Source organism: Drosophila yakuba, chromosome 2L, assembly GCF_016746365.2.
Source record: "Drosophila yakuba strain Tai18E2 chromosome 2L, Prin_Dyak_Tai18E2_2.1, whole genome shotgun sequence".
Taxonomy (NCBI): Eukaryota; Metazoa; Arthropoda; class Insecta; order Diptera; family Drosophilidae; genus Drosophila; species Drosophila yakuba.
The window spans coordinates 22,035,543-22,062,460 of NC_052527.2; the positions used below are offsets into that span (position 1 = coordinate 22,035,543).

General features: G+C 39.4%; 1 protein-coding gene across 1 annotated transcript; it reads left to right on the plus strand.

Moving 5' to 3' along the window:
* The first annotated feature begins 261 nt into the window (after nt 1–261).
* On the plus strand, nt 262–26,908 carry LOC120320872. Its single transcript, XM_043206767.1, has 3 exons — nt 262–312; nt 26,118–26,313; nt 26,429–26,908. Exons 1-3 carry the CDS (start codon nt 262–264, stop codon nt 26,830–26,832), a joined length of 651 nt encoding a protein of 216 aa, XP_043062702.1. The 3' UTR covers nt 26,833–26,908.
* The last annotated feature ends 10 nt before the right edge of the window (nt 26,909–26,918 follow it).

A 26,918-nucleotide genomic window follows, 5' to 3' on the forward strand; every position in this document is an offset into this window, starting at 1 on the left:
ATGGTGGCCGGCCGGTGGAAGCGCTCGTCCGCGAGACGAACACCGCCAAATTTGGCCCTTGCGGCGTCGCTCAGAGCTCGGATGGGTGTCCGGATCCTTAGACTGGGTTCGATCTTCAGGACGACGTTGAGTCGGAAGGTGCTTGTTCGGGACCGGAGTGTCACCGAGCAGACCTCGTCGTCTCCCAGCCGTGTGATGGGCAGCCGGAACGCAGCCGCCAACGACCGGTCGATGCTGCTCACCGGCATGCATGGGTCGATCATGGCGCCGGTCTCGAAAGTCTTCGAGCCCGTGTGCAGCGCGACGACGGCTGTAGGCAGGATGGGGACAGCCTTCTGCTGCCCCGTTGCCACCGACGGAGACCTTCGGACGCGGGCGATTGTTGGCGACTGGGGCTGGTGGCGGAGTGCCGGAAATCCGGACCGGACGAGGTGCAGCGGGATGGCGCTCTCTGCGCGTCGGAGCTGGTAGCGCTGCCGGGGTCGGAGCGGGGAGGATGTGGAGTAGTGTGTGGTGGTCTCCTCCACACTTCTTGCATCCGTCTTGGCTGCGGCAGTCTCCTCCTGAGTGCTGATGGGCGAGGCAGTTCGAGCAGTACTTATTAATAAGTACTGCCCGAAGGCGCTTTTCAGCGCTCAGTTTGTGGAACCTCTTGCACTTCCGAAGAGGATGGATTCCAGAGCAGACTCGGCAGCGGTAGGATTTAATACCTCGAGTACGTCTGCTCTCCAACGACTGGGTGGCACGAGGACGAGGAGCCATTATTGTAGGAAGTGAATAGTAAGTCTGCCAATAAAAGAAATAAAAAGCTTAGTATGAGCCGACTACTATTTGGGCCCCGGAATGGGGGAAGTGCCCTAATCCCTAGGAACGGAGGACTCTTTGTCCTCCATCGGTAGAAGAATAACCTTGTGGATAGGGCGTTTTATGGTGCCACGAGACGTACGGATCTCAACGACTCGAATGCGGTCGTCGGAAAGGAAAGAAACGAAAGGCAGAAACGATTCTGCCGAGCCGCCATTCGTTCGGTGGTAGATTGTCCTCCTTGACAACTACCATATCGTCGGCTTGGAGGTTCCTGTGTAGGGGGCGAGGTTGAGGCACTCGCATTTTCGGAATTTGGGGGGCTGCGATGCAGCAGCGTATGGTGCCTGCCCTTACATGTAAAGCAGCTGTGTGTGCTTGTGCAGTCGCGTAGCTGGTGACCTCTGGCAAAACAATTCAGACATAGCTGCTTCTTTTTTATATAGCCGGAGCGCGAGTCAACAGACATTTGAAGAAAACGCGGGCACAATCTGACCGGATGGTTCTCCTTAGAACATAAGTCACACCCTTTCTGTTTGGTGCTGACCTTTGTCTCGAAGGATTGAAGCATTTTTGGAACTGCCTGAGTCGGTTTCATATCTTCGATGGCTTCTAATGTCCGATACCTTTCGCTCAGGAAGGCATTCATTTCTTCCCAAGCTGGGATCTCGGATTTGGCAGTTAGCGACTGTTCCCATAAGGACAGGGTCTGCTTGGGCAGTTTGCTCGCGCAAAGGAAAACCAAGAGACAATCCCAGTTTTCTGTGGATACCTGAGAATGCGCTAGTGCTGTTAAACACCCCTGAATCGTGGATTGTAGCTCTTTCAGAGCATGACCAGATTCTTGCGAAATTGAACTCAAGTTAAAAAGGAGCTTGAGCTGGCTGTTGACTAAAAGTCGCTTGTTTTGGAACCGATCTCGAAGCGCCTCCCACGCTGAAGCAAAACCATCATTCGTGAGAGGAGATTTCGCCACGATGGCTTTTGCTTCGCCACTTGTTTTCGTTAGAAGATGGAATAGCTTCTCGACCGGAGTCAGCCTGGGGTTGTCGATGTGGGCCATCGGAGGTAGTCGCCATCGAAGACTTCCGTGTCGCATGGAGGTAAGCGGCAGCCGGACGAAATTAGCGGCTGAGAGGGTGCTTGCGCGACTTGAGGCGTTGCTCTGTCGATTGTTTCGCCAATTTGTGCTACACATGACTCGTATACTGAGTAGCAGTAGTCATATTTGGCCTGGAGAATAGACACTGTGTCGAGGGATCCTTCTTGGGCCATTAGGTCAGAGCATGTTTCGTACTCTCTTTCCACTTTGTCCCATAAGGCTCGCACTTGTTGCAGACGGACTTGTAACGTGTGTAGGGACGGATAGGCTTGATCAGGAGTGTTGATCTTCGCTTCGAAAAGGCTTACGCGATCGCTGACGGCGATGAATTTATGCAACGCTGCGGTTGCGGGCGTTGGCTGCTCAGAGGATGCCATTTTCTTTGTGGTAGAGCGTGTGACGCGGAGGAAATCAGTCCCGACAGCGGAGGGACTCTCGGATTTTCTCGATAGAGAAGACTCACTAGACGCTCGCGGCACTGGTCGGGAAATGACAATCCTAGGAGTTGTCTTCGAACTAGTCGATGGCAAAACCTTTGCTTTCGGAGTGGGAGTCGCGGTTTTAACCCTGGGACTAACGTACTTGGGTGCTGGCTTACCGCGAGTGGATAGCGTAGATTGCGGGTTGAACTTTTGTTCTTTTCCAGGTGCGGGTGTCTTTTTCTTGTCTCCCTCTAGGGGCATGCTCAGCTGTGCCCTAGGAGAAGGAAGTCAAGAAGGCCTGCCCGCCGCAAAAAATGTGGAATCGAAAAAGAACCAGACACAGAGAGCACCCAAATCTGGATGGACAAAGAATCCCGTCGGAATTCGGGAGAAAGTAGCAATTGGGATCTGGAAACAATAGCTCAACTTTATAAAAAAACTATGAATTGCAATTTCTAGAAAAAATAGCTAAAAAAAGCTACCAGCTGGAGTCTGGATAATAGCCAATGATTTATAAAAAATCGCTACCGACTGGAAATCCCGAAAAAAAAATAGCTAATATATAGAAAATAGCTATAAATTTGAATTTATGGAAAAAAAGCTAAATAATAGCTACCAGATGCAGTCTGGGTAATAGCCAATAATTTATAAAAAATCGCTACCGACTTGAAATCCCGAAAAAAAATAGCTAATATATAGAAAATAGCTATAAATTCGAATTTGTGGAAAAATAGCTAAATAATAGCTACCGAATAGAGTTCGGATGATAGCTAATAATTTATAAAAATAGCTACCGGATTTAGGACCACAACGAAAAAATCGCGACAAACGGATGCGAAACATAAACAGCAAAAAAAACCAACAAACACTCCAAAAAGCCAAGTAGGGAGGCTGATAAATTTGGGTGGAACTGATAAATAATTATTTTAATTTAGGAACCAGAAATAGGAGCCAGAAATAGCTTGTAAAAAATTATTATTTGGCTTAAATAATTATTAAATAATCGGGTCAGTTTTTTCTTAAATTTTGTCGTCGGACTTATTTATTTTATTTTATGTTTCGATTATAGGGTATTCTTTCGTCGCTATGCGCCGGTTTTTGTCAGGGCAATAAAGAACAAAGAGGAGACGAAAGAACTTGCACTTGGCAAGCCTATGTAAGTCGCGACTGTGTGTATGTATGTATGTATTATTTGGAGTTTAAACATATATATGTAATGTAATAACGGAAGAAAAAGTAAATTTCTATCGATTTGCCAAATAACTTTTTGCCACGCCCACTCTAACGCCCACAAACCGCCCAATGCTGCTACGCCCACACTTTTGAAAAATGTTTTGATATTTTTTCATTTTTGTAATGGTCTTGTAAATTTCTATCGATTTGCCAAAAAACTTTCTGCCACGCCCACTATAACGCCTACAAACCGCCAAAAACTGTGTTTAAGACCCTCCTTCTCCCTTCCACTAGCTGAGTAACGGGTATCAGATGGTCGGGGAACTCGACTATAGCGTTCTCTCTTGTTTACTAGTACAATTAGCGAGCAATACTCAGACTCACTTTGTCGTATAATACCATCTTTTAAATAATCATCAAGGATTCCTTGTAATTAAACGTTACTCGTAGAGTAAAAGGGTATACTAGATTCGTTGAAAAGTATGTAACAGGCAGAAGGAATTGTTTCCGACCATATAAAGTATATATAGTCTTGATCAGGATCAATAGCCGAGTCGATATGACCATGTCCGTGTGTCCGTCCGTCCGTCTGTCCATCTGTCTGTCCGTCCGTATGAACGCTGTGATCTCAGGAACTACACAAGCTAGAAAGTTGAGAGACATAGAGAGACATAGACGCAGCGCAAGTTTGTCGATTCATGTTGCCACGCCCACTCTAACGCCCACAAACCGCCAAAAACTGCCACGCCCACACGTTTGAAAAATAACTTGATATTTTTTTTTATTTTTGTATTGGTCTTGCCAAAAAACTTTCTGCCACGCCCATTATAACGCCTACAAACCGCCAAAAACTCTGTTTAAGACCCTCCTTCTCCCTTCCGCTAGCTGAGTAACGGGTATCAGATAGTCGGGGAACTCGACTATAGCGTTCTCTCTTGTTTTTCTTTCTCTACATATGCCAGGCGTCTTGGCGAAATACTAAACGGCTTGTCTTCTTCTAACCTTAGCTTCATTTCACATTTTATATTCTTCAATAACATTTATAAATTCGCATCTTTGTTTAAAATTTAATTGTGAACCTATCTCATATACCTTTTCATTATCATTGTAATCAATTAATAATAGTTGTTTTTCAAAATTATTTTGTTCGTCTGCGTTTGTCTCATAATGACTTTTAAATTCTTTTTTTTTATTTTGATTTTCTTCATCTATCGAATCTTTTTTTATTTCAGATATTTTTTCGTGTTCATTATCAATTACAATTTTGGCCTTTACTCTTGCTAAAAAATCCCTTCCCAATAACATAGCATATCCCATAGATTCATCATCCACGACATATAGTAACATAGGAGTATCTTTATTTGAGAATTTAACTGAACATTTTACGCTTCCATGTATTTGTAATTTACTTAAATTTAATCCAACGTAACTTAAAGAGGTAGTCTTTTCCATTTTTATTTGACTTGGTATAAAACGTTTTTTAATAATACTAATCGGGCTGCCAGAATCTATGAGACATTCTATAAAAATGGGGTTCAGCATATTATTCTTTGTACAAAATGTTAATTCAATATAACTTACATAATCGTTGTCCCCGCCCTTCGACTTCTTGTATTGGCTGCACTCCTTAGCCACATGTCCTTGCAAAGCACATGCGTAACAAGCCCCATCTTGTCTCTTAGGCTTGCGGCACTCTTTGGCCAGGTGTCCCCGACTGTGGCAATTGTAGCACTCTGCATTACCTCGTGGCTTCTGAAAACCTCCTGCTCTACGGTCTTCTGGTAACTTGGGCTTAGGAACGTAGCCCAACTCAACGTTTCGGAATGCCTCCAGAAGCTCCAATCCGGTCTTGAACAAACGCGACTTAGCCAGATTGCGTAGATTGACATCGTGTATGCCGTCAATGACATATTTTCATAATGACATAATGATATAAATTCATCTTCTGCCAGTGCTAAGTTATCCGCCAGCTGCCATTTCTCGTTGTAGTACTTGGAGAACTCCTCACCTTTGATCCAGACGCAGTTCTGTAGCTTCTGCCGCATACTCAACTTTGACTCTTTGGACATTACGAATATTTTCTCCAGGTGGCTTAACATTTTATCAGCTGTGTCTATAGTAGCGCTCGTGCTTGAATACAGCCATATTTCAGCATCGCCCTTAGCTTTGTAGTGAATCAGCGCACGCATCATCTAGTCGCCGACCTTGAAATTTTTCTGGACATTCAAAAGTTGATTTAGCCAAACATTGAAATTGTTTCCGCCATCGTATACCTTAACGATCTCCTTTAAAATTTCGAAAGAAATGCTTGAGTCTGTGTCGTTACTTCGTTGTTGTTTATTTTTTAACTGGTCGATCTCATTTTGCAGCTTCAATATTTTCAACTCATTTTCCAGTCTTTGAATATCGCTGCCTTGCATAGTTACATTGTTCCGCATCATTGGTTTCCAAAACATTGTTGCGGCTCCTTGTTGACAGCCATTTGCATCTCAGGATCATTGTTGCTAGCCATCGGGATCGCTAAACATTTGTTGGACTCATTGTTGCTGGCGCTCACCATCTGCCATCACCATCTCAGAACATTGCTCGATCTCATTTTCGTTGTTAACATTTATTTCGCAAGATCCCGTTACTTTTCTCGAACCTTCTGTTTCTTGCATTCCTTTGTATGTATGTGCAAACGTTGCCGTCATCGTGTCGCCGTCGTTGTCGCTACTTCTTGCTATCTCGTTTTCGCTACTTTGTTCTTCGCCGTTGCCGTTGTTTTCATCCCTGTCTATTTTACCGGTTTGTTCTGTGGCGTTGATTTTTTTCATTGCTGTTTTATTTTTTTCATGCGCGCACCACTCAAATTTAATATTTTCAAGTCTTTTAATCAATTCGATTTTTGTCCCACTACTTTTAAGTTTGTTTTGTACGCACAGAGCTTTTAGTTCTTTTAATGTGTATTTGCCAGGATTACAGTTCATTAATGCCGATTTTTATTTTTCTTTTGAAATGATCACTTGGGTAGGTCCGACCACTTCTGAGCTTTAGTGTGCGCTCTGTGACATTTCAGCGACGACTGACTCTTCATTTAGCAAGTGTGTGTACTGTTTACATTCGCGACTCTTATAATTAGGTTCTTACATTCTAATATTGCAATGGGACTTATACTACTATGCTTATATACAATTACTACTACTACTACTACTCCTGTAAGTAGTTTGTGACAAAGTCGTTGCGGAAAGTATGTTTTATGCGGTTTCTAATCATTACTCCAGTGCCTCCATGTGCTTTACCATCAGGGTGGTTGGTTCCGAAGAATATATAACCATTTATTTGAAACTTGTACTTGTTTGTAAGATGTGTTTCAGAAAGGAGCATTACATCGATATGTTTGTCTTGGAGAAATTGAGCTGTTGGCATTCCATAGAGTTATACGTAAGGAAGCCATTGCTTATTTTGACTGCTGCGATACCAGGATCTGTGTCAATAGATCCTGATTAAGCAACAGATTTTTCTTGGTTGTTCTCATAAATGTCATGAATTCGGTCATGCTTTGTTGCAAGTTAAAGATTATTGTTCCCATATTGCCTTGTGGCTGTCCTGGTGGCTGATCAACATTTACCTTGTTTTGTTCAGCGAGTGGGAATGGAGTTGTAGGATTTGTAGATGCAAGACCTGATTTAAGCGCACTTGCAAATGTTACGTTCCAGTTGGTCAGACTGTTTAAGTGGACATCAGGTGGATGTTTTGAGGGTATAATTGTGCTTGGCGTGCTTTGCCCACGCGTCATAGTCACTTTTTGGTGTAGCCGATTTTTTAGATCCTTATATACAGGGCAACCTCTGTAGCTTCCAATGTGGTTACCTCCGCAGTTACTACACTTTTTCATGCCAGGGTCAGCTTTGTTTTATGGGCAGTTAACTGAGCTGTGATGCTCACCACAAACTACACATACAGTGCGTAGGGTACAATAAGTTTTTGTATGACCATATTCTTGGCAATTTGCACACTGTACGGGTCCCTTGCGCTTATGCGGCTCTTCAACAGAGATTCTACGGTGTAAGAGATATTGCAGCTTATAAATGGGGTGACTCTTGTTTTTCTTCAATGCCTAAGAGTCTGGTTCAAGTTCGGCCTTGAAAAGATGTTGTGGCTTTTTATCTTTGTTAAACATGTTGATAACTGATTTCGGCTTAAAACCTTGTTTTATTAGGGCTCCTGATATTTCCTCAGGATTTATTTCAGGCTCAAGACCTTTAATAACTATTTGTAGTCCCTTGCTGCTTTTTAGCTGGTACGTATAAAATTTTTTCTTGGTTTCGTTGAAGTATTTGGTAAGCGCTCTGAAGTTTACTTTCGTTTTGACTTGCACTTTTGTATCATGAATGTTGCCCTTGGTCAGGGGAAATATGTGGAAACTGTCTTTCCCATTTAAGGTCCATTATTTTGTTTACGAGGGCGCTGGAACTTTTTCTCTGATGTCTTCTTAATGTCTTTGTCAGAATCTAAATCATCGGGCAAAATGGCAAATCGGTTATCATTGTTGGGCATGTTAGTTTTTTGTCTTGTTATGTCACAATTTATTTTGATTTATTACCCATTGAAGAATTGCAGCTGAGGCTGCAGCACACAATGAATTTGTTTTTGGTGCTGGCTCAGCAGAACTTGCAGTCATCGTTGATCGGGCGTGTACCGGTGGAGTTGTTTTTTTTGTCACAGCAGGTGTAACAGAGCCAGTTGATAAGCAAAGATTTTTAGCTTGCTCTTGCTCGGGCATTTCAACGGCCCCTTTAAAGGTTGATGGAGAGCAAGGCCGCGCTCTCACGCTTGTTGTTGGTACGTCGTGGTTTTTGATTGGGTCGGAGGTTATTGACCGTACGACTAAGTACGCGTTATTTCGTTGCAGAACCTCAATATTGTACTCGCGTCGGGGTAAGACCTATTTTCATCGAGCTCTGTATAAAATCAATTTATTTAAGTGAAGTGAATAAATAAAACAAAATAAATTACAAATATCAGCGAAAAGACGCTATTAGCAATGTTAAATTGCAAATCTATAATATTTGTTGTGTGTGGTACATTAAATTAAAACAAAAGCTAATTTAAATAGACAACAAACAAATCGACAGTTCCAAATATAGTATACCAATATTTATACGAGAGAAAACCTCAAGTGCACTGGTTAACAAACTAGCTACGATCATCGGAGAAAACAAGTTCCACGTTATACCTCTTACCAAGGGAAACATACATGAAACGAAAGTGCAGACTCCGGATGAGTCTAGCCATCGATCAGTGACCAAGTACCTGGATGAAGCTGGAAAGAGTTACTATACCTACCAGCTTAAAAGTGCCAAAGGATTGCAGGTTGTCATTAAAGGAATTGAATCATCAGTGATCCCATCCGAAATTATCGAGGCACTAAAGGGGAAAAACTTTAAGGCAAAAACGGTGATCAACATTCTTAACAGAAAGAAAGAGCCGCAGCCACTCTTCAAAGTCGAATTGGAGCCATCGAGTCAAAAAATCAGCCAAAAAGGAAGAACATCCTATTTATAAACTACAGTTTCTACTGCACCGGAGAATAACCGTCGAAGAGCCACACAAGCGCAAGCAGCCTGTGCAATGCACTTTCTGCCAAGAATATGGCCACACCAAAACGAGTGACTTCAGTTCGTGATCGTACCACACCAACAATTCACAAAGCAATGGAACCGAGTACAACTAACATCCCTTAGTCTACCAGCTACCGAACAGCGCCAAATATTTCCTTTGCAAGTGCACTAAAATCAGGGATCCAAACACCAGCAGCGGACACCCCCATTCATCAAACAAACACTCACGATAACATGCAACAGCAGCCAATTGGCGTTGAAGCGATTATGCTTTCGATGCAGCAAAGCATGAAAGACTTTATGGCCTTCATGCAAACAACTATGCAAGAGCTTATGAGGAACCAAAACATCCTTATTCAAATGCTCGTTTCTTCTAACAATGGCAACCTGGAAGGCTAATGGCGTTTCGCGGCACAAGCTAGAAACGAACAAAAATGCAAAGAAGTTACGTTTACCCTTAACAAACAAAGCTGCCCGCCCTTGGTTATGAACCACACGCACATCCCACAAGCCGATGACGTAACATACTTAGGTATTCATCTGGAGAAGCGGCTCACCTGGCGGAAACACATAGAGGACAAGAAGACGCACCTGAGACTAAAAGCAAAGGATCTACACTGGCTTATAAACGTTCGGTCTCCCCTAAGCCTAGAGTACAAAGTCCTTTTGTATAACTCCGTTCTTAAACCCATATGGACCTATGGCTCCGAGCTATGGGGCAATGAATCGAGAAGCAACATCGACATCATACAGCGAGCACAGTCTAGGATTCTGAGAATCATAACTGGAGCTCCATGGTATCTTCGGAACGAGTATATACACAAAGACCTAGAAATAAAACTTGTCATTGAGACAATAACAGAGAGAAAAATAAAATACAAGGAAAAACTAGGCTCACATTCAAATCCCCTTGCAAGAAAACTTCTTCGAGTATTCAGCCAAAGTCGACTGCACCGCAACGATCAACCAGCCCAGCGTTAAATTTGTTAGGCCACATAGCACAAATCATCTCATAAAATGATAATTAGCTAGCTTAGAATAAGATTTGAAAACTTATTGTTAGTCTCTTAAGTAAAAGGAAAGATTCAATAATTAAGAAGATTTAAAAAAAAAAAAAAAAAAAAAAATAGCAAGAGAGGCGACGTTGGTCTTGCTCAAGTTGACGCTGGTCTTTCTGACTAATTTTTTGTATTATTTGTTTTTATTGATATAAAAAGAAGAAAAGTTGTTCGATATTTGTTGCCGGGAGCATCACTCCGGCAGTTGTTTTTTTTTTTATTTGTTTGCGTTTTTTTGCACGAGATTTACTTTGAATTTTTCAATTTTTACAATTTGCGCCAAACGGACAAGGTCTGGCATCACAGTTGGTCTGCCAACGCCACTCGGTTTGTGCGATTGGTTGGCAGCACTATCAGCTGCATAGTTAGCCGGGCCTCCCGCAACAGTTGTTTATATTTTTACAATTGACCGAAGGAATAAGAAAGTGAAAAAGAAAGTTTGTAATTCACGTCTTTTTCTACCTGCGATCGTGCAGCAAACTGTGCACACTCTTCGACTATTTCTAACGACGACGTCATTAGAAATAGTTAAACTTCGCGCAGCGTTAAAAATCACGTCCGGTTTAAGCGGGATCTCAACTACTTTTGCCGACCAATGACTCCACTGTCCCCTCTGACCGCGCCATGTCTTTGTAATCGTTTGTTTCCGTGGATCTCTGCGTTGCTCGGTTTTCACGGCGTTCCTCTTGCTTTATGGCTGTGTATACGCCTTCTGAATCTGTTCCCACCGTCCGGCCGCACGCCTGCGTCCTGACTCTGCTACTCGCGCTTATACTCTACGCGTGCACGTATGGCCTACGCATGTTTAACTGACTTGCTCGAGCTGCGCCTGCGCCGCCCTTTTATAGGCCGCGGAGATCCCGCTATTTCAAGGTCCACCTCGTGTCCCGTTAGTTTACGGTGCGTCCTCTTTGTACTCGTCCAAAGCCCACACCGTTGCCGTATGACCTCTGTGCCCTTAACCGGTTCGAGTCCAAGGTCCAGCGCGGTACCGTTAATTCACGGTCTCTCCGCTCTACCGGTTTTCAAAGTCCATTCTTTTCCTTTCGACCTGGCCGCCATTGACTCCTCTCGCACTCTAGCCCCCTTCGCTGTCACTAGGCCGATCCCCGCAGTTTTAAGACTCCTCACAAAGGTTAAGCTTTAAATTGCTTTTTATGATTTTCACTATGTATTGGTTATGTTAAAATCACCAAGGCTGAGCTAATAAGCTTTTTTATTAGGTATATTCCGAGAAATGAAAGATGAGTTAGTGTTTAGCGATTTTAAATTATTATGTTTTATTTGTTTGTTCGAACGAGATTCTGCATCGATGCCCATATGCATAAGTTACGAAATTGATTGATATGAGCGACTTAATGCAGAGCGAACAGCAGATGGCTAAGCCAAAGGTGCAATGCGCGAGAGAGGCGAGCTTAGATAAGAAAAGATAAAACATAGATTTAGGAACTGCTGGCGTCTACGAAACTCGGGCCTTTGGGAAATCGTCTATTTGTCCAGACACACTTTTAATATTATTTACACATACATCCATGCAGCCGATTCGTTAATGCAATAAATCAGTTGATGGCCATAGGTGGACTTTAGTGCTATGCAGCATATGAAACCATTTTTGCTTTTTCATTTTTTTTTTGGTGGACACAATTTTCAAAGTCGGTATACGAATAACGCGGTAATTTTTTAAATGCACTAGGAAATATATAATACAACACTGCCTTTAAGACAGAGCAAATCAATTACGCCAAAGCGCCAAGTTGGGTTTTGCATACAAGATAGACGAAGGGGCAACGTCGAAATGGGGCAGAGCAAAACGGATTTAAGGGTAGAGGCAATATGTCAAAAAGAAAAAACGGTCACTAAAGCAGTAGAAAGAGCAAAATACAGGAGTAGAGATTAGAAAGGGATTCTTAGAGAGAGGAAATGTACGACACAAAACCGCGTTTATATAAATAGTATAGTTCATCATAGTCACCTACGCACGTATAATATTCAAAGTACAGAAAACAACCAGGACAAATCCGGGAAAGTCACAAGACTCTTGGATAAAATTGAACTCGATAAATAAGATTTTAGGAACAAAAGTAAAGTCTATGCTTGCACAGTTCGACCAACTAAAACAGATGATCAATTATTTGACACAAGTAATGCAGGCAATTAGTTTTCAACAAGATTCTCCACGTTCAGAGAAATGTCCAACAACTTAGAACTAAAGTTCAGCTTCGTTAGTCTCGACACAACGTTGCCAATCGTATACGGAAACCGACGACGATGAAGTTCAAGGTAATGGTCGGCTTTTCAGATAAGAAATGTAAGCAGTAACATATTCCAGAAACATTGTAATAGATGTTATAAATATGCTGCCGGAGTATAATCATGTAAAGGGCAACATAACGTTGCTCGTTAAAAAAACGAGCAGTTGCAACCCAACGAAACGAAACAGTTGTGCAACGATTCCCAAGAAATGTTTAGATGCGGGACCAGTTAAAGAGCATTTTGTACTACAAAGATTCCAAAGCAAGCGCTAATGGGGCCTTGACAATGGTTGCAACTGCGAAGGAAGAAATCGTAGAATGAAGAAATCGTATGGCTCAATTCGTTATAAGATTGACGTGATATAGAAAACATTAAGTGAAAACAGAAAACTAAATATTAGTAAGATCTAATATTGTTTTAAAAAATTTAGTATAAATCGCTTTAAGAGCGGCAGGGAGTCAGTGTAAGGGATAATGGGATTAAAGTCTATTATAGTCCGAAAATAATACTCTGTAGGGATCATGCATCTAAGAGCTAGGTATACAACGATTTAATATTAGGGGTACGTTATATCTAGGGCATCTGCTTCGAACAGAAGAAGGGCCCACTAACCAAGTCGAGACTATCAACTTCACCTCGAATAAGATTACAAATAAAGACTGTTTGAATCATCGTTCTACAGTTAGCTACTAGCTAGTAAGGTTTTGGTTATGTAAGAATTATCAAATTCTAATGACCACCTATTTATAAAAACTAGCATATCCCTGGTCTTATGGACAATAGACACAATATGTTGTAAAAATGTAATATTGGGGTCCAAGATCATCATCCCGTGTTAATCTGTGCAAAAAGCACCCACTTAGAGTGTATTGGGTTTCCACGACAAAAATTCATAACTTTTATACTTTGAGCCTGTAAGATAACCTGCTTCATAGCCCCCTGCACAGCAGCAGCCAATATTTACTTCTTACATTGTGGCAAAAGAATTATTTTAAGACCGTAAAATTACAGGTTGCACATAGAATTTATATTTAAAAACCCAAGTTTTTATTCACGTTATCCTTTTCTCTTTCCGTTTTAACGCGAGAGCACGCCTATTCTTGGCGTGACTGCCAAATTATGCAATAAAGGAAAGAAAATTTACCGCAGCAGTAGAAATAAAAGAGAGGCCAAAGAAAGAGCTCTTTTTAAATGATCGGGCGATGAGTAAGTTAAATATGAGAAAAAGAGCTGCCCGATATAACATTTAATAAATCAGTTTTACTGCTGGGCTTTCTTTGCTCTAGCTTGAGAATAAAAGATTCTAGCTTAGGAATAAAAGATTTGTATGAAAAATTTCCAAAGAAAATAATAAATAGTATAATTATAATAATTTAAAGCCACAATTCTTGAAATTACTAAAAAAAAAAAGAAACAATAGCGAACGCTATAGCCGAGTTCACCGACTATCTGATACCCGATACTCAGCTATTGAAAGTTAAAGGAGAAAATTCCACACTGACAGTATTTGGCGGTTTGTGAGCGTAAGGGTGAGCGTGGCAAAATATTTTTCTGCAGATCGCGGAAAATTTATAATAATGAAAAGGAAAAAATATCAAACCAATTTTTAAAGTGTGGGCGTGGCAAATCGTTAAAAAACTACCACACTGATAAAAAAAATGAAAAAATATTAAAACAATTTTCAAAATTGTGGGCGTGGCAATTTTAATATTGGTTAACAAACTGGCGCTGCGTCTATGTCTCTGGAGTCTGCATGCTTAATCTCAACTTTCTATCTTTAACAGTTCCTAAGATCTCGACGCTCATACGGACGGAAAGACGGACATGGCCAGATTGACTCGGGTATCGATCCTGATCAAAAATATATATACTCGTACTTTATACGGTCGGAAACGCTTTCTTCTGCCTGTTACATACTTTTCAACGAATCTAGTATACCCTAATACTCTAAGAGTAACGGGTATAAAAACACAAAAAAAAACAAGAGAGAACGCTATAGTCGAGTTCCCCGACTATCTGATACCCGTTACTCAGCTAGTGGAAGTGCGAAGGAGGTCTTCAACACTGACAGTTTTTGGCGGTTTGTGGGCGTTAGAGTGGGCGTGGCAAAAAGTGTTTTGGCAAATCGATAGAAATTTACAAGACTAATACAAAAATGAAAAAATATCAAAACATTTTTCAAAAGTGTGGGCGTGGCAGCTTTAGGCGGTTTGTGGGCGTTAGAGTGGGCGTGACAAAAAGTTTTTTGACAAATCGATACAAATTTACAACACCAATACAAAAATGAAAAAATATTAAAACATTTTTCAAAAGTGTGGGCGTGGCAGTTTTGGGCGGTTTGTGGGCGTTAGAGTGGGCGTGGCAGCATGATTCGACAAACTTGCGCTGCGTCTATGTCCCTGGAGTCTGTATGCTTAGTCTCAACTTTCTAGCTTTTGTAGTTCCTCAGATCTCGACGTTCATACGGACAGACAGACGGACAGACGGACGGACAGACGGACAGACGGACAGACGGACGGACAGACGGACATGGCCAAATCGACTCGGCTATTGATCCTGATCAAGAATATATATACTTTATATGGTCGGAAACGCTTCCTTCTGCCTGTTACATACTTTTCAACGAATCTAGTATACCCTTTTACTCTACGAGTAACGGGTATAAAAATTAAACATGAATTCAAAAGCTCCCCTCACCCAAAATCAAATCCCGTAAATGTAATGCTCTCCAAGCAGGATATATTTGCTGTTATAAAAATAAAATTTTTATATAAATTGTAACCATCGTAAAATATTTTTATATTTAGGGCCAAAATCAAAAATCTTTTTTTTTAGAAATTCTGTTAAGTTTTAAAACCAAATGCGATCAGTCCTTATACCCCTCAGTAACCCGTAGAGAGCAAATTTTGATCAGCATATAAGTTTATGTTAAAACCAGAGAGAACCTATAGTCGAGTTCCCCGACTATGTGATACCCGTTACTAAGCTAATGGAAGTGCGAAGTGTCAACACTGACAGTTTTTGGCGGTTTGTGGGCGTTAGAGTGGGCGTGGCAAAAAGTTTTTTGGCAAATCGATAAAAATTTACAAGACTAGTACAAAAATGAAAAATTATCAAAACATTTTTAAAAAATATGGGCGTGGCAGCTTTGGTCAGTATGTGGGAGTTAGAGTGGGCGTGGCCAAAAGTTTTTTTGCAAATCGATAGAAATTTACAAACCCAATACAAAAATAAAAAAATATCAAAACATATTTAAAAAGTGTGGGCGTGGCAGTTTTGGTCGGTTTGTGAGCGTTAGAGTGGGCGTGGCAACATGAATCAACCAACTTGCGCTGCGTCTATGTATCTGGAGTCTGTATGTTTAGTCTCAATATTCTAGCTTTTGCAGTTCCTGAGATCTCGACGTTCATAGGGACAGACAGACGGACATGGCCAGATCGACTCAGCTATTGATCCTGATCAAGAATATATATGGTCGAAAACGCTTCCTTCTGCCTGTTCCATACTTTTCACTCTACGAGTAACGTATATAATTAAAGTTTATAATGTTTTGTAAAATTGAGTAATTATTCGAAATCATGGTTCTATATTGTGTGAAGTGAAGTGCCTATACAGTGTAGTGTAGAAATGTAACGTAGAATATGTGGTTTGAAAAAAAAAAACTTGGCAAATAGATCGGCCTTATCCTTATCCGATGTTACCGAAGTATTATCGAAAAAATAGTTAGGAAGAGTAAGAAGAGTTTGAAACTTACAACGGCTTCAATAGTATTTGTAACACAGCATTTAACACGGTAAAATTAAATATTTAAAAAAGATAAACTAATAACCGGTATCTGTAAGTGTTCTATGAAAGGTGGATTTTAAGTTTCTTTTGTGTGTCAACTCTTTATTGACCCATGGAGGTTTATCGGATATAGAAGGATAGTACATCGGAACACAAGAGTAAAAATGATTTGATTGCGGCATAAAAATATTTATATCAGCCAAATTGTGCAGGAGTAAAGATCAAACCAATAAGAGAAAGTTTGCCTTGCAAAAAATGAATTCCTTTAGTTGCCTTCTCTGATTTCTGTTTTATTACGGTACCTGCGTCGATGTAGGATGTAATGGATCTACAGGTTGGGTAGAGTTTCTACTCGGGGCAGAAGCACACTTTCAGGTCTTGGTACAATACATAAATCCTAATCACAAAGTAAATTTCGAATATAATTAGCTTGCGAGAAGGATATTCGATTTGTCTTCTGTGGACCACGTAGTCCCAGATATATTTAAATCACCCAGAGCTATCAAAGCAAAAGCTTGGCTTTAAAATATATACCTATAGGCATAAGCTTACAAAAGTAGTTTAGCTGAATAAATAACGCGGCAGCTTTAGCGATATAAGAAAGCAGGGAGAAAAGACAGACTCGAAGAGCGCTGCTGGTGCAGTGGTACACCTTTAAGCGCATAAGTAGGCGCTGGCGATTTGTCCGGAACAACTTTCAATAGTATACGAAGGGGAAGGAAAAACATTTTCTATTATTTTCTATTCTATTTTCTATTATTTCTTTGGCTTGTATGTTTATTGTCATTTTATTAATTTACACAAGAATAAAACATTCAAAGTTCACGGATCTCTTAAAAATGCTTCATTTAATGTTTTGGCGTGTGAAATGTATCAAAGTTTTTCATTAGTGTCTGCCTCTTGGCGATTAAAAAACCAGAAATACTAAAATTCGTATATAATAAATTATCAACTTCCCGGCCCTCCCTTAGACATGGTTTCTTAAGAAGGGAATAATGCTAACTTCATGATTGGGCAAGTTATATTTCTAGTTGCTGTCTTTAACCTTACAGAGCGCACAAAACCATCTGGCCTAGGATAAGTTTCAACTACGCGTGCTAAGAGCCAAGCGGCTGGTCGCTGATTAGAATCTTTGACCAGTAGCAGGTTGTCTGCAGATATATTGGCTTTATTATTCCACTTGTGACGTTGTTGCATAGTTGTTCAATATTCTTGTTACCATCTTTTCCAAAATCCTTGATACATTGATTGTAAAAGATGCCAATAGTATAAACAATTAATTGGCAAATGACTTAGATCTCCTTCTGGAACGCTAGCTTATGGTTGAGCGATTAATAAATAGTCTGAAGACAGGTATGTTATGTCAGTGTCTAGGGTATCTAGGGTATCTAGGGTCTAGAATTAACCACTTTGCCTATCTGAGAAAAGTGTGCATCCGTTCAAAGGTTAATGTCGTCTTCGATGATGTCGTATGGCTGATGTGACAACGCAGACAAACAGGCATATGTATCCCTTTGATTTAGGGGGGTTGCGTCCTCTTCTTTCCTTTAAGATTCGAACTAGTGTTGGCCAGAATGAGATACGCCGAAACAGAGGGAAGTACAGAACCCCGAGAATTTCAACGATGATGAGTCAACTTAGAAACAAAGCGTCGGATAGCTTGAGGCGCGGTAGTGATTGTGGCTTTAATTACGCAAGTCGTATTTTTCCTGCGAAGGGTGAAACCGATATAGAGCCATCTTTCTATACCTTTCGACTGTAAACGACTGCAGAATAGACTTTTTATTGTGTACAGCCAAGATCGAGCTGCCATAATTCTTGAAAAATAATCTTAAAGTTTTTCGCCGGCGACAGTATGCCAAGCGCTGCCGTTTTGTACTATTCGCATTTAATGTAAGGCAAACTGAGTAGGATAAAGAGTTATCTTCTGGATACCTATGAATGCCAAGAATCTTTGGTAACGAAACATTTCTTTTGTCTTGGCCATCCTCATTACTTTTGGCAATTGGATGATGGATTTGTTACCCAATTGCTAAGCTCCATGCCTGCGCGTTCCAGCAGTTGTATCAGTTTCGTAGCTTCAAACGTAGTCGCTTCCCAAAAAAATATCAATGGGAGCTAGTGATTGATACTCCGAATCCTCAAGTTCAAAGCCGTCAAACACCTTGAGTGCCGAGGCGTCAACATCATGTAGAAGTGATTGTACCGTCTGTCTGTCCGTTCGTATGAAAGCTGAGATCTCAGGAACAACTAAAGTTAGAAAGTTGAGATTAAGCACACAGACTCCAGAGACATAGACGCAGCGCAAGTTTGTCGATTCATGTTGCCACGCCCACTCTTACGCCCACAAACCGCCCAAAACTGCCACGCCCACACTTTTGAAAAATGTTTTGATATGTTTTCATTTTTGATTGGTCTTGTAAATTTTTATCGATTTACCAAAAAACTTTTTGCCACGCAAACTCTAACGCCCACAAACCGCCCAAAGCTACTATGCCCACACTTTTAAAAAATGTTTTGATATATTTTCATTTTTGTATTAATCTTGTAAATTTCTATCGATTTGCCAAAAACTTTCTGCCACGCACACTCTAACGCCTACAAACCGCCAAAAACTGCCAGTGTTTAAGACTCCCCTTCTCCCTTCCACTAGCTAAGTAACGGGTATCAGATAGTTGGGAAACTCCACTATAGCGTTCTCTCTTGTTTTTTTATTAAACTCTCGGTCTGAATTCGTAAATGGCGCAGTCGGTAGGATAAAAAGGAAATATTGTGCGAGTTGTTTACGAAATATTAATCTAGTGACAAAAGATCCTTGTACGACCAAGCGTATCTTTTAAGATTGAACCACGCGAATCGGAGCTAAAAGTGAACATAAAATAAATACAATTAACTTTTTATCCGCAAAAGAGCTACGTATAATCGGTGGTTGACACACAATAGTCAAACCTACTGTATACGATTAATAAAAGTGTAAAAACAAAAACCCCAAAATAACTCAAAAAAACTACGTATAATCGGTGGTTAACACAAAATAGTCAAACCTACCGCATACAGTTAACAAAAAGTTAAAACACTTAAGACATAAAACTCAGTCTGTGAATAAATACAGTAGCCCACTAAGATCAAAAAAGCGACCGCTAATATTGTGTAAAGCAACAAGAAAAAAAACAGAAAGCTAACTAAAATGGCGCTACCAGCAGAAAATTTTTCTCAATTACTTCGGCAAATACGCCAAGTACCACCATTTACTGGAGACCCATTAAAACTCAGCTCGTTCATCAGACGAATGGAATACCTGTTGAACCTATACCCTGTAAACGACGTTCGACAGAAGGCAATCATATTTGAAGCCATCGAACTTCAGATCACTGGAGATGCAGAAAAAGTTTCCCTATTCGGAATGCATAATGATTGGTACGCTTTAATCACGGAATTTAAGATCCAGACACCCCTGGAGGAACTACTAGGAAGATTGTAACGCACACCTTTACAAGGTAACTTACGTCTATTTTTGGAACAGTTAGAAGATAATCAAATTTAATCATAAATATGTTAGCATTAGAAAATGACAGAACCAATATTATAGTTTATACACAAGCAATGGCAACCACTATGAAAAATACAATTCAACGATCACTCCCCGATAGGCTGTTTATGACCCTAGCGAGGCATGACATTTTAACTATGCAAAAATCAAGATAAACCGCCCAACAAGAAGGTCTCTACGAAGACCCAGTCTCAAAAACATCCGATAGTCAGCCAAGATTTAACCCAAATTCACATAAACATACACATATTAACCAAACTAAAATCACCCATCCCAGCCAACAATTCGTTCCCCCTTTTATTCCATTAACAAACCCTACATAGATTCAAAATACTAACTCAAGACCAGCCGAAATAAATCCGAGGTTAGCAAGGGAACTCACACAAAATCAAAATCATTTAAATTGTCAACAACGAAATACTAGTGCACCAAACACTTCTACCAAAAGACAGAGAGAAAATGCTAGTGCTCAATACAGAATGGACACAGGATGCGAACATTTTCTTCAAGCCTCGGAATCAGAAAGCGATTTAGAGGAGGTGGAAACCCATTCCTAAAAATTAAAATCAATAATATCACTCTCAAATGCTTAGTAGACACTGGTTCGTCTATTTACATTATGAAACAAAATTTCTTTAATTTCCCAATCAAACCTTCTAAAGTAAATGTCCATACTCTAAATTTCGTTATAACATTTCATTGCAGTCAAGCAAACTTTGTCCCACTAATCAAATATTTTATATTCACAATATTTCAGAAAAATATACTGTAAAAAATAGAAAAATAATAATGTTAGGCAGAAACTATTTAGAGCCAACTAGCACTCAAATTAATTATTCAACACAAACAGTCACTATAAATGGCTATACATTCAAAATGTGGTACGACCACATCCAAATAGATGAGTCCAAGGCTACCAATGAGTGCCCCAAGTCATCTAACCCAGAGGAAATCCCTCTACAAACCCCAAAAAAGGAGAAGACCCTCCTGAAAATTAAGCGGAAAGCCCACTTAAAACCAGATGACTCAAAAAACACCAATGAGTGCCCCAGACCGTCTAATTCAGAAGAGACCAAGATTAACTATGAGTATCCCAGGCCTTCTAGACCTGAAGAAAACCCTCTTACTTCCCCTTTACATAGAAGAAGCTCTTCTAGTAACATCCTCTAACTACGCCTTAGACGATGAGTTAAAAAAATCCAACGTATTCAGATTAGAACATCTGAATACAGAAGAAAGGGAACAACTTTCCGTTCTGCTTGAATACAATGATATTCTGTACAAAGAAGGTGAAAATTTGACTCACAAGTACGATCAAACATTCTATTCATACAAAACACGAAGACCCTATCTATAAAAAACAATATAAGTACCCCCAAGCATTTGATCAAGAAGTCAACAAACAAATTAACGAAATGATAGAACAAAAAATAATTGGAAAATCTAAATCCCCCTATTGTTCTCCAATTTGGATCGTCCCAAAGAAAAGCGATGCTTCTGGTAAACCAAAATTTCAATTAGTCATAGACTATCGTAGTCTCAACGAGATAACCATTGACGACAAATTCCCTATTCCAGCATTCTCAACAAAACATGGACATTATGAATATACTCGTATGCCCTTTGGTCTGAAAAATGCACCAGCAACATTTTAACGCTGCATGAACAATCTTTTAGGAGATTTAATTTATAAAGATTGTTTAGTATACTTAGATGATATTATCATTTATTCCACTTCAGTGGAGGAACATATAATGTCATTAAAAAGGGTATTTAATAAGCTACGATCAGCTAATCTAAAATTGCAACTCGATAAATGTGAATTTCTAAAGAAAGTTCATTCCCAATTTTGCAAAAATAGCAAAACCTATGACTCTCAAACTAAAAGAAGGAGCAGCAATTAACACAAAAGATAATGACTATTTGTCCGCCTTCGAAAAGCTAAAAGTACTCATCACGTCCGATCCAATCCTAATATATCCTAACTTCGAAGATAAATTTTCACTGACAACAGATGCGAGTAATATAGCCATAGGTGCCATATTATCCCAAGAACATAAGCCCATGCAAGCCGAACTTTAAATGAAACGAACTTAACTATTCGGCAGTAGAAAAAGAGCTATTAGCCATAGTATGGGCAACAAAATATTTCAGGTCCTACCTATTCGGTAGAAAGTTTGACATAATAAGCAATCATAGGCCACTTGTATGGTTAAGTAACATAAAAGACCCCAATATGAAATTAGAGAGATGGAAGATAAAACTTAACGAATACGATTATAAGATTCAATATCTACCCGGTAAAGAAAACCTCGTCGCTGACGCTCTATCTAGAGTCCAAATACAGGAAAACTTCTTAGGAGAAGATGAGCCAGTTTCCTTTCCCACAGCAGCTACTGTGCATAGTGCACCAGAAGACAACCAAAGTCACATCTCAATAACAGAAAGACCTCTTTATTAATATAAGAGACAATTCGAATTCATAAAAGACGATTTTGACGACGTCCAGATAATAAAATATTTCCATAAAATCAGAATAAAAATCAGTTATAAAGATATGACTGATACCTTGCCAAAGATCTAATTAAAGAATACTTCTGCACTAAAAAAAGTGTTATTTACTTCCCTAACGAAATCGACTTTTAAATCTTTCAAAATGCGTATATTCAAATCATAAGTCCCGACAGTTTCACTAAAACTATGAAAACCAGTAATAAACTAAAGACATTCAAACTTACGCCCAATTCAAAGAAATCATTCTCAAAACACATAAAGAATTATTACACCCTGGTATAGAGAAACTCACGCTTCAGTTTAAAGAACTTTATTATTACCCTGATTATCAAAAACTTATCCAAAATATCATAAACGAATGTGAAATCTGTAACATCGCCAAAACTGAACATAGAAACACAATATTAACTCTTAAAATAACCCCAGAAACCTTCAATCCCAGAGACAAGTAAGTCATGGATTTTTACTTAATAAACAATAAATAATTGCTATCATGTATTGACATTTATTCTAAATACGCCTCCCTGATAGAAGTAAACAGTAGAGATTGGCTTGAAGCTAAAAGAGCTATTTTACACATATTAAACGATATGGGTAAACCCACAGAAATAAAAGCCGACAAAGACTCCGCTTCTATGAGCGCTGCACTTAAACTCTGGTTAGAATCAGAAAAAGCGACTTTCAATATAACAACAAGTAAAAATGGAATTAAGAATAATAACATGCGAAAATGAACCCGAAAACCAATTCACGAAATTCGAAAAAATTCTTTACATTTACCATCACAAAACAAAGCATAATACAACCGGTCGAACTCCAGCTGACATCTTCATTTTAGCAGGAACCCCTGCTTATGACACTCAACAAAATAAAGTACACAAAATTGACAAACTCAACGAGAATAGACATGACTTCAGTATAGACACCAACTTTAGAGAATCCCCTCCAGTTAGATCAAAAACAACTAAGCCATTAAAAAGACCGAAAATTTAAGACAAATAGATGATAAACATTTCGAAGAAACAAATAGAGGTAGAAAGATAATACACTATAAATCCAAGTTTAAAAAGAAAAAGAAAATTAATAAGAGTAAATATAATAACGATAATTCCCAGCCTACTCCTGAGCATGATAATCATGTTATGCCCCCCATCGACAATTATCACACAATACCTAGAAGTAGCCACCATCTAGGTCAAAAACGGTTACCTTATCTTTCAAAGCGGATCAATAGATTTACCAATAAACCACGAATATCATTACTTATCTATTAACTTAACTAAAACAGAAAATACTTATGAAGAACTTATTAAACAAACTCAACCTTTTAATAACTTACCACAAATTCAATATCTAGTAGAAAAACTAAACAGAGAAATGAATTTTAAAACGCAGTAAACGCGGTCTTGTTAACTTCATAGGAACAATTTACAAATACTTATTCGGTACTTTAGATCAAGAAGGTAAAGAAGAATTACAACAACAAATAGCCGACAGCTCTAAAAATAATGTACAAATATGCGAACTCAACCACGTAATAGAAGTCATTAATCAAGGAATCGAACTGACTAATCATTTACATCATAATTTTGAAGGAGAACAAATGATAGCTTTAATAATTTTCAACTTACAACAATTCACTGAATATATTGAAGACATAGAGCTTGGCTTGCATTTGACACGCTAATCGTTAATCCACGTCAGTTCTGAAAAACTTCTTAATATCAAAACTTCAGCCTGGCTTAAATCTGATACTAACGAAATTCTGACAATATCCCACATTCCAAGAGACATAATCAAAACACCAGTTTTTGAAAAAATCCCATACCCAGATGAAACATGATTGAACGCTATATTCGAGTTCCCCGACTATCTGATACCCGTTACTCAGCTGGTGAAAGTGAAAAGGGCGTTAGAGTGGGCGTCGAAAAATTTTTTTTGGCAAATCGATAAAAATCAACACGACTAATACAAAAATGAAAAAATATCAAAACATTTTCAAAAGGGTGGGCGTGGCAGCTTTGGGCGGTTTGTGGGCGTTAGAGTGGGCGTGGCAAAACGTTTTTTGGGAAATCTATAGAAATTTACAAGACCAATACAAAAATGAAAAAATATAAAAACATTTTTAAAAGTGTGGGCGAGACAGTCTTGGGCGGTTTGTGGGCGTTAGAGTGGGCGTGGCAACATTATTCGACAAACTTGCGCTGCGTATATGTCTCAGGAGTCTGCATGCTCAATCTCAACTTTTTAGCTTTTATAGTTCCTGAGATCTCGACGTTCATACCGACTGACAGACGGACATGGCCAGATCGACTCGGCTTTTTATTTTGATCAAGAATATATATACTTCATATGGTCGGAAACGCTTCCTCCTGCATGTTATATACTTTTCAACGAATCTAGTATACCCTTTTACTCTACGAGTAACGGGCATAATAATATGATTAAACAAGAGAGAACGCTATAGTCGAGTTCCCCGACCATCTGATACCCGTTACTCAGCTAGTGGAAGGGAGAAGGAGGGTCTTAAACACAGTTTTTGGCGGTTTGTAGGCGTAATAGTGGGCGTGGCAGAAAGTTTTTTAGCAAATCGATAGAAATTTACAACACCAATTCAAAAATGAAAAAATATCAAAACATTTTTCAAAAGTGTGGGCGTAGCAGCTTTGGGCGGTTTGTGGGCGTTAGAGTGGGCGTGGCAAAAAGTTTTTTGGCAAATCGATAGAAATTTACAAGACCAATACAAAAATGAAAAATTATCAAAACATTTTTCAATCGTGTGGGCGTGGCAGTTTTGGGCGGTTTGTGGGCGTAAGAGTGGGCGTGGCAAAATGTTTTTTTGGTAAATCGATAAAAAATTAAAAGACTAATACAAAAATGAAAAAATTTCAAAACATTTTTCAAAAGTGTGGGCGTGGCAGTTTTGGGCGGTTTGTGGGCGTTAGAGTGGGCGTGGCAACATAAATCGACAAACTTGCGCGGCTTCTATGTCCGTGGAGTCTGTATGCTTAATCTCAACTTTCTAGCTTTTGTAGTTCCTGAGATCTCGACGTTCATACGGACGGTCAGACGGCCACTCTAACGCCCACAAACCGCCCAAAACTGCCACGCCCACACTTTTGAAAAATGTTTTGAAATTTTTTCATTTTTGTATTAGTCTTTTAATTTTTTATCGATTTACCAAAAAAACGATTTAAAAAAAAACCACTCTAACGCCCTCAAACCGCCCAAAGCTGCTACGCCCACACTTTTGAAAAATGTTTTGATATTTTGTCATTTTTATATTGGTCTTGTAAATTTCTATCGATTTGCCAAAAAAACTTTCTGCCACACCCACTATAACGCCTACAAACCGCCAAAAACTGCGTTTAAGACTCTCCTTCTCTCTTCCACTAGCTGAGTAACGGGTATCAGATAGTCGGGGAACTCGACTATAGCGTTCTCTCTTGTTTTCATTTTGTATTGTAAATTTCTATCGATTTTCCAAAAAACTTTGTGCTACGTCCACTCTTACGCCCACAAATCGCCAAAAACTGTAAGTGTTAAAGCCTCTCCTTCGGACTTCCACTAGCTGAGTAACGGGTTTCAGATAGTCGGGGAACTCGACTATAGCGTTCTCTCTTGTTATTATTCTTTTTTACTAGCCAAGTCAATCTGGCCATATCCGTTAGTCTGAATTAATTTGAAAGGCGATTAAACGATTCTTGGTGGTATTGGGCCTCCATCAACGACCCACTTAAATATAAACATAAATATATATGTTGAATCAATGACTTTTTTGTATGTTATAAACATGCTAAAATATACTCTTTTTTGAAGCCATACTATACTTATAGAGTGATATTTTTACAGATTGTCAACCCTTTAGATGCAATTTGTGACCGTAAGCGGCCCGATGCCGTTTGGGTTTCGAATTTAAAAAATGCTAAAAGGGTCGACAAAGGAGTTTTGGTTGAACGCCCTGATGCTAAAATCTTTTTACCTTTCAGATTTTTTGTATATGAGCCAAAGGCTCTATTTATACCAAACACCTACAACCGATTTTTAGGTATGTAAATAGCTGATGATAAAAATAATGACTATTTTCATGACTAACAATTAATTAATATTTTAAATGGGCTTTCACTACACAACGACAACATCAACTTTTCCTTTCCTTTTAGTTGTGCCTAGTGGGGATCATCTGACATCTCTGGTCGATGAAATATCATACATATCATCACCGGCACCCCCCCTTTCTCAAATAGACGACATTCCACCCGAATACTTCTGCAACGGGGACAATCGACCGCCAAATTGTGGACCAAACTGTGAATGTACACACATGGTTGACATACCACTTGGAGCTATTGTTGAAGTTGTGTTGATTGATGAAGTACAGCAAGTGAATCTTAGCCACACATTTCACTTGCATGGTACGGCCTTTTATGTGGTAGGACTAGGTCGCTCACCAAATAAGTCAATAAAAAAAATTAACCTAAAGCATGCTTTGGAACTGGATCAAATGGGAATGCTTGAGCGTCATTTTTCTAAGCCCCCACTTAAGGATACAATAGCTGTAAAATAGCTTGTAAAATTTTCACAATTAATTTATTAATACTACATTCAAATAGAAACAATAAAACTTTCTTATAAACAGAAAACATTTAGCAA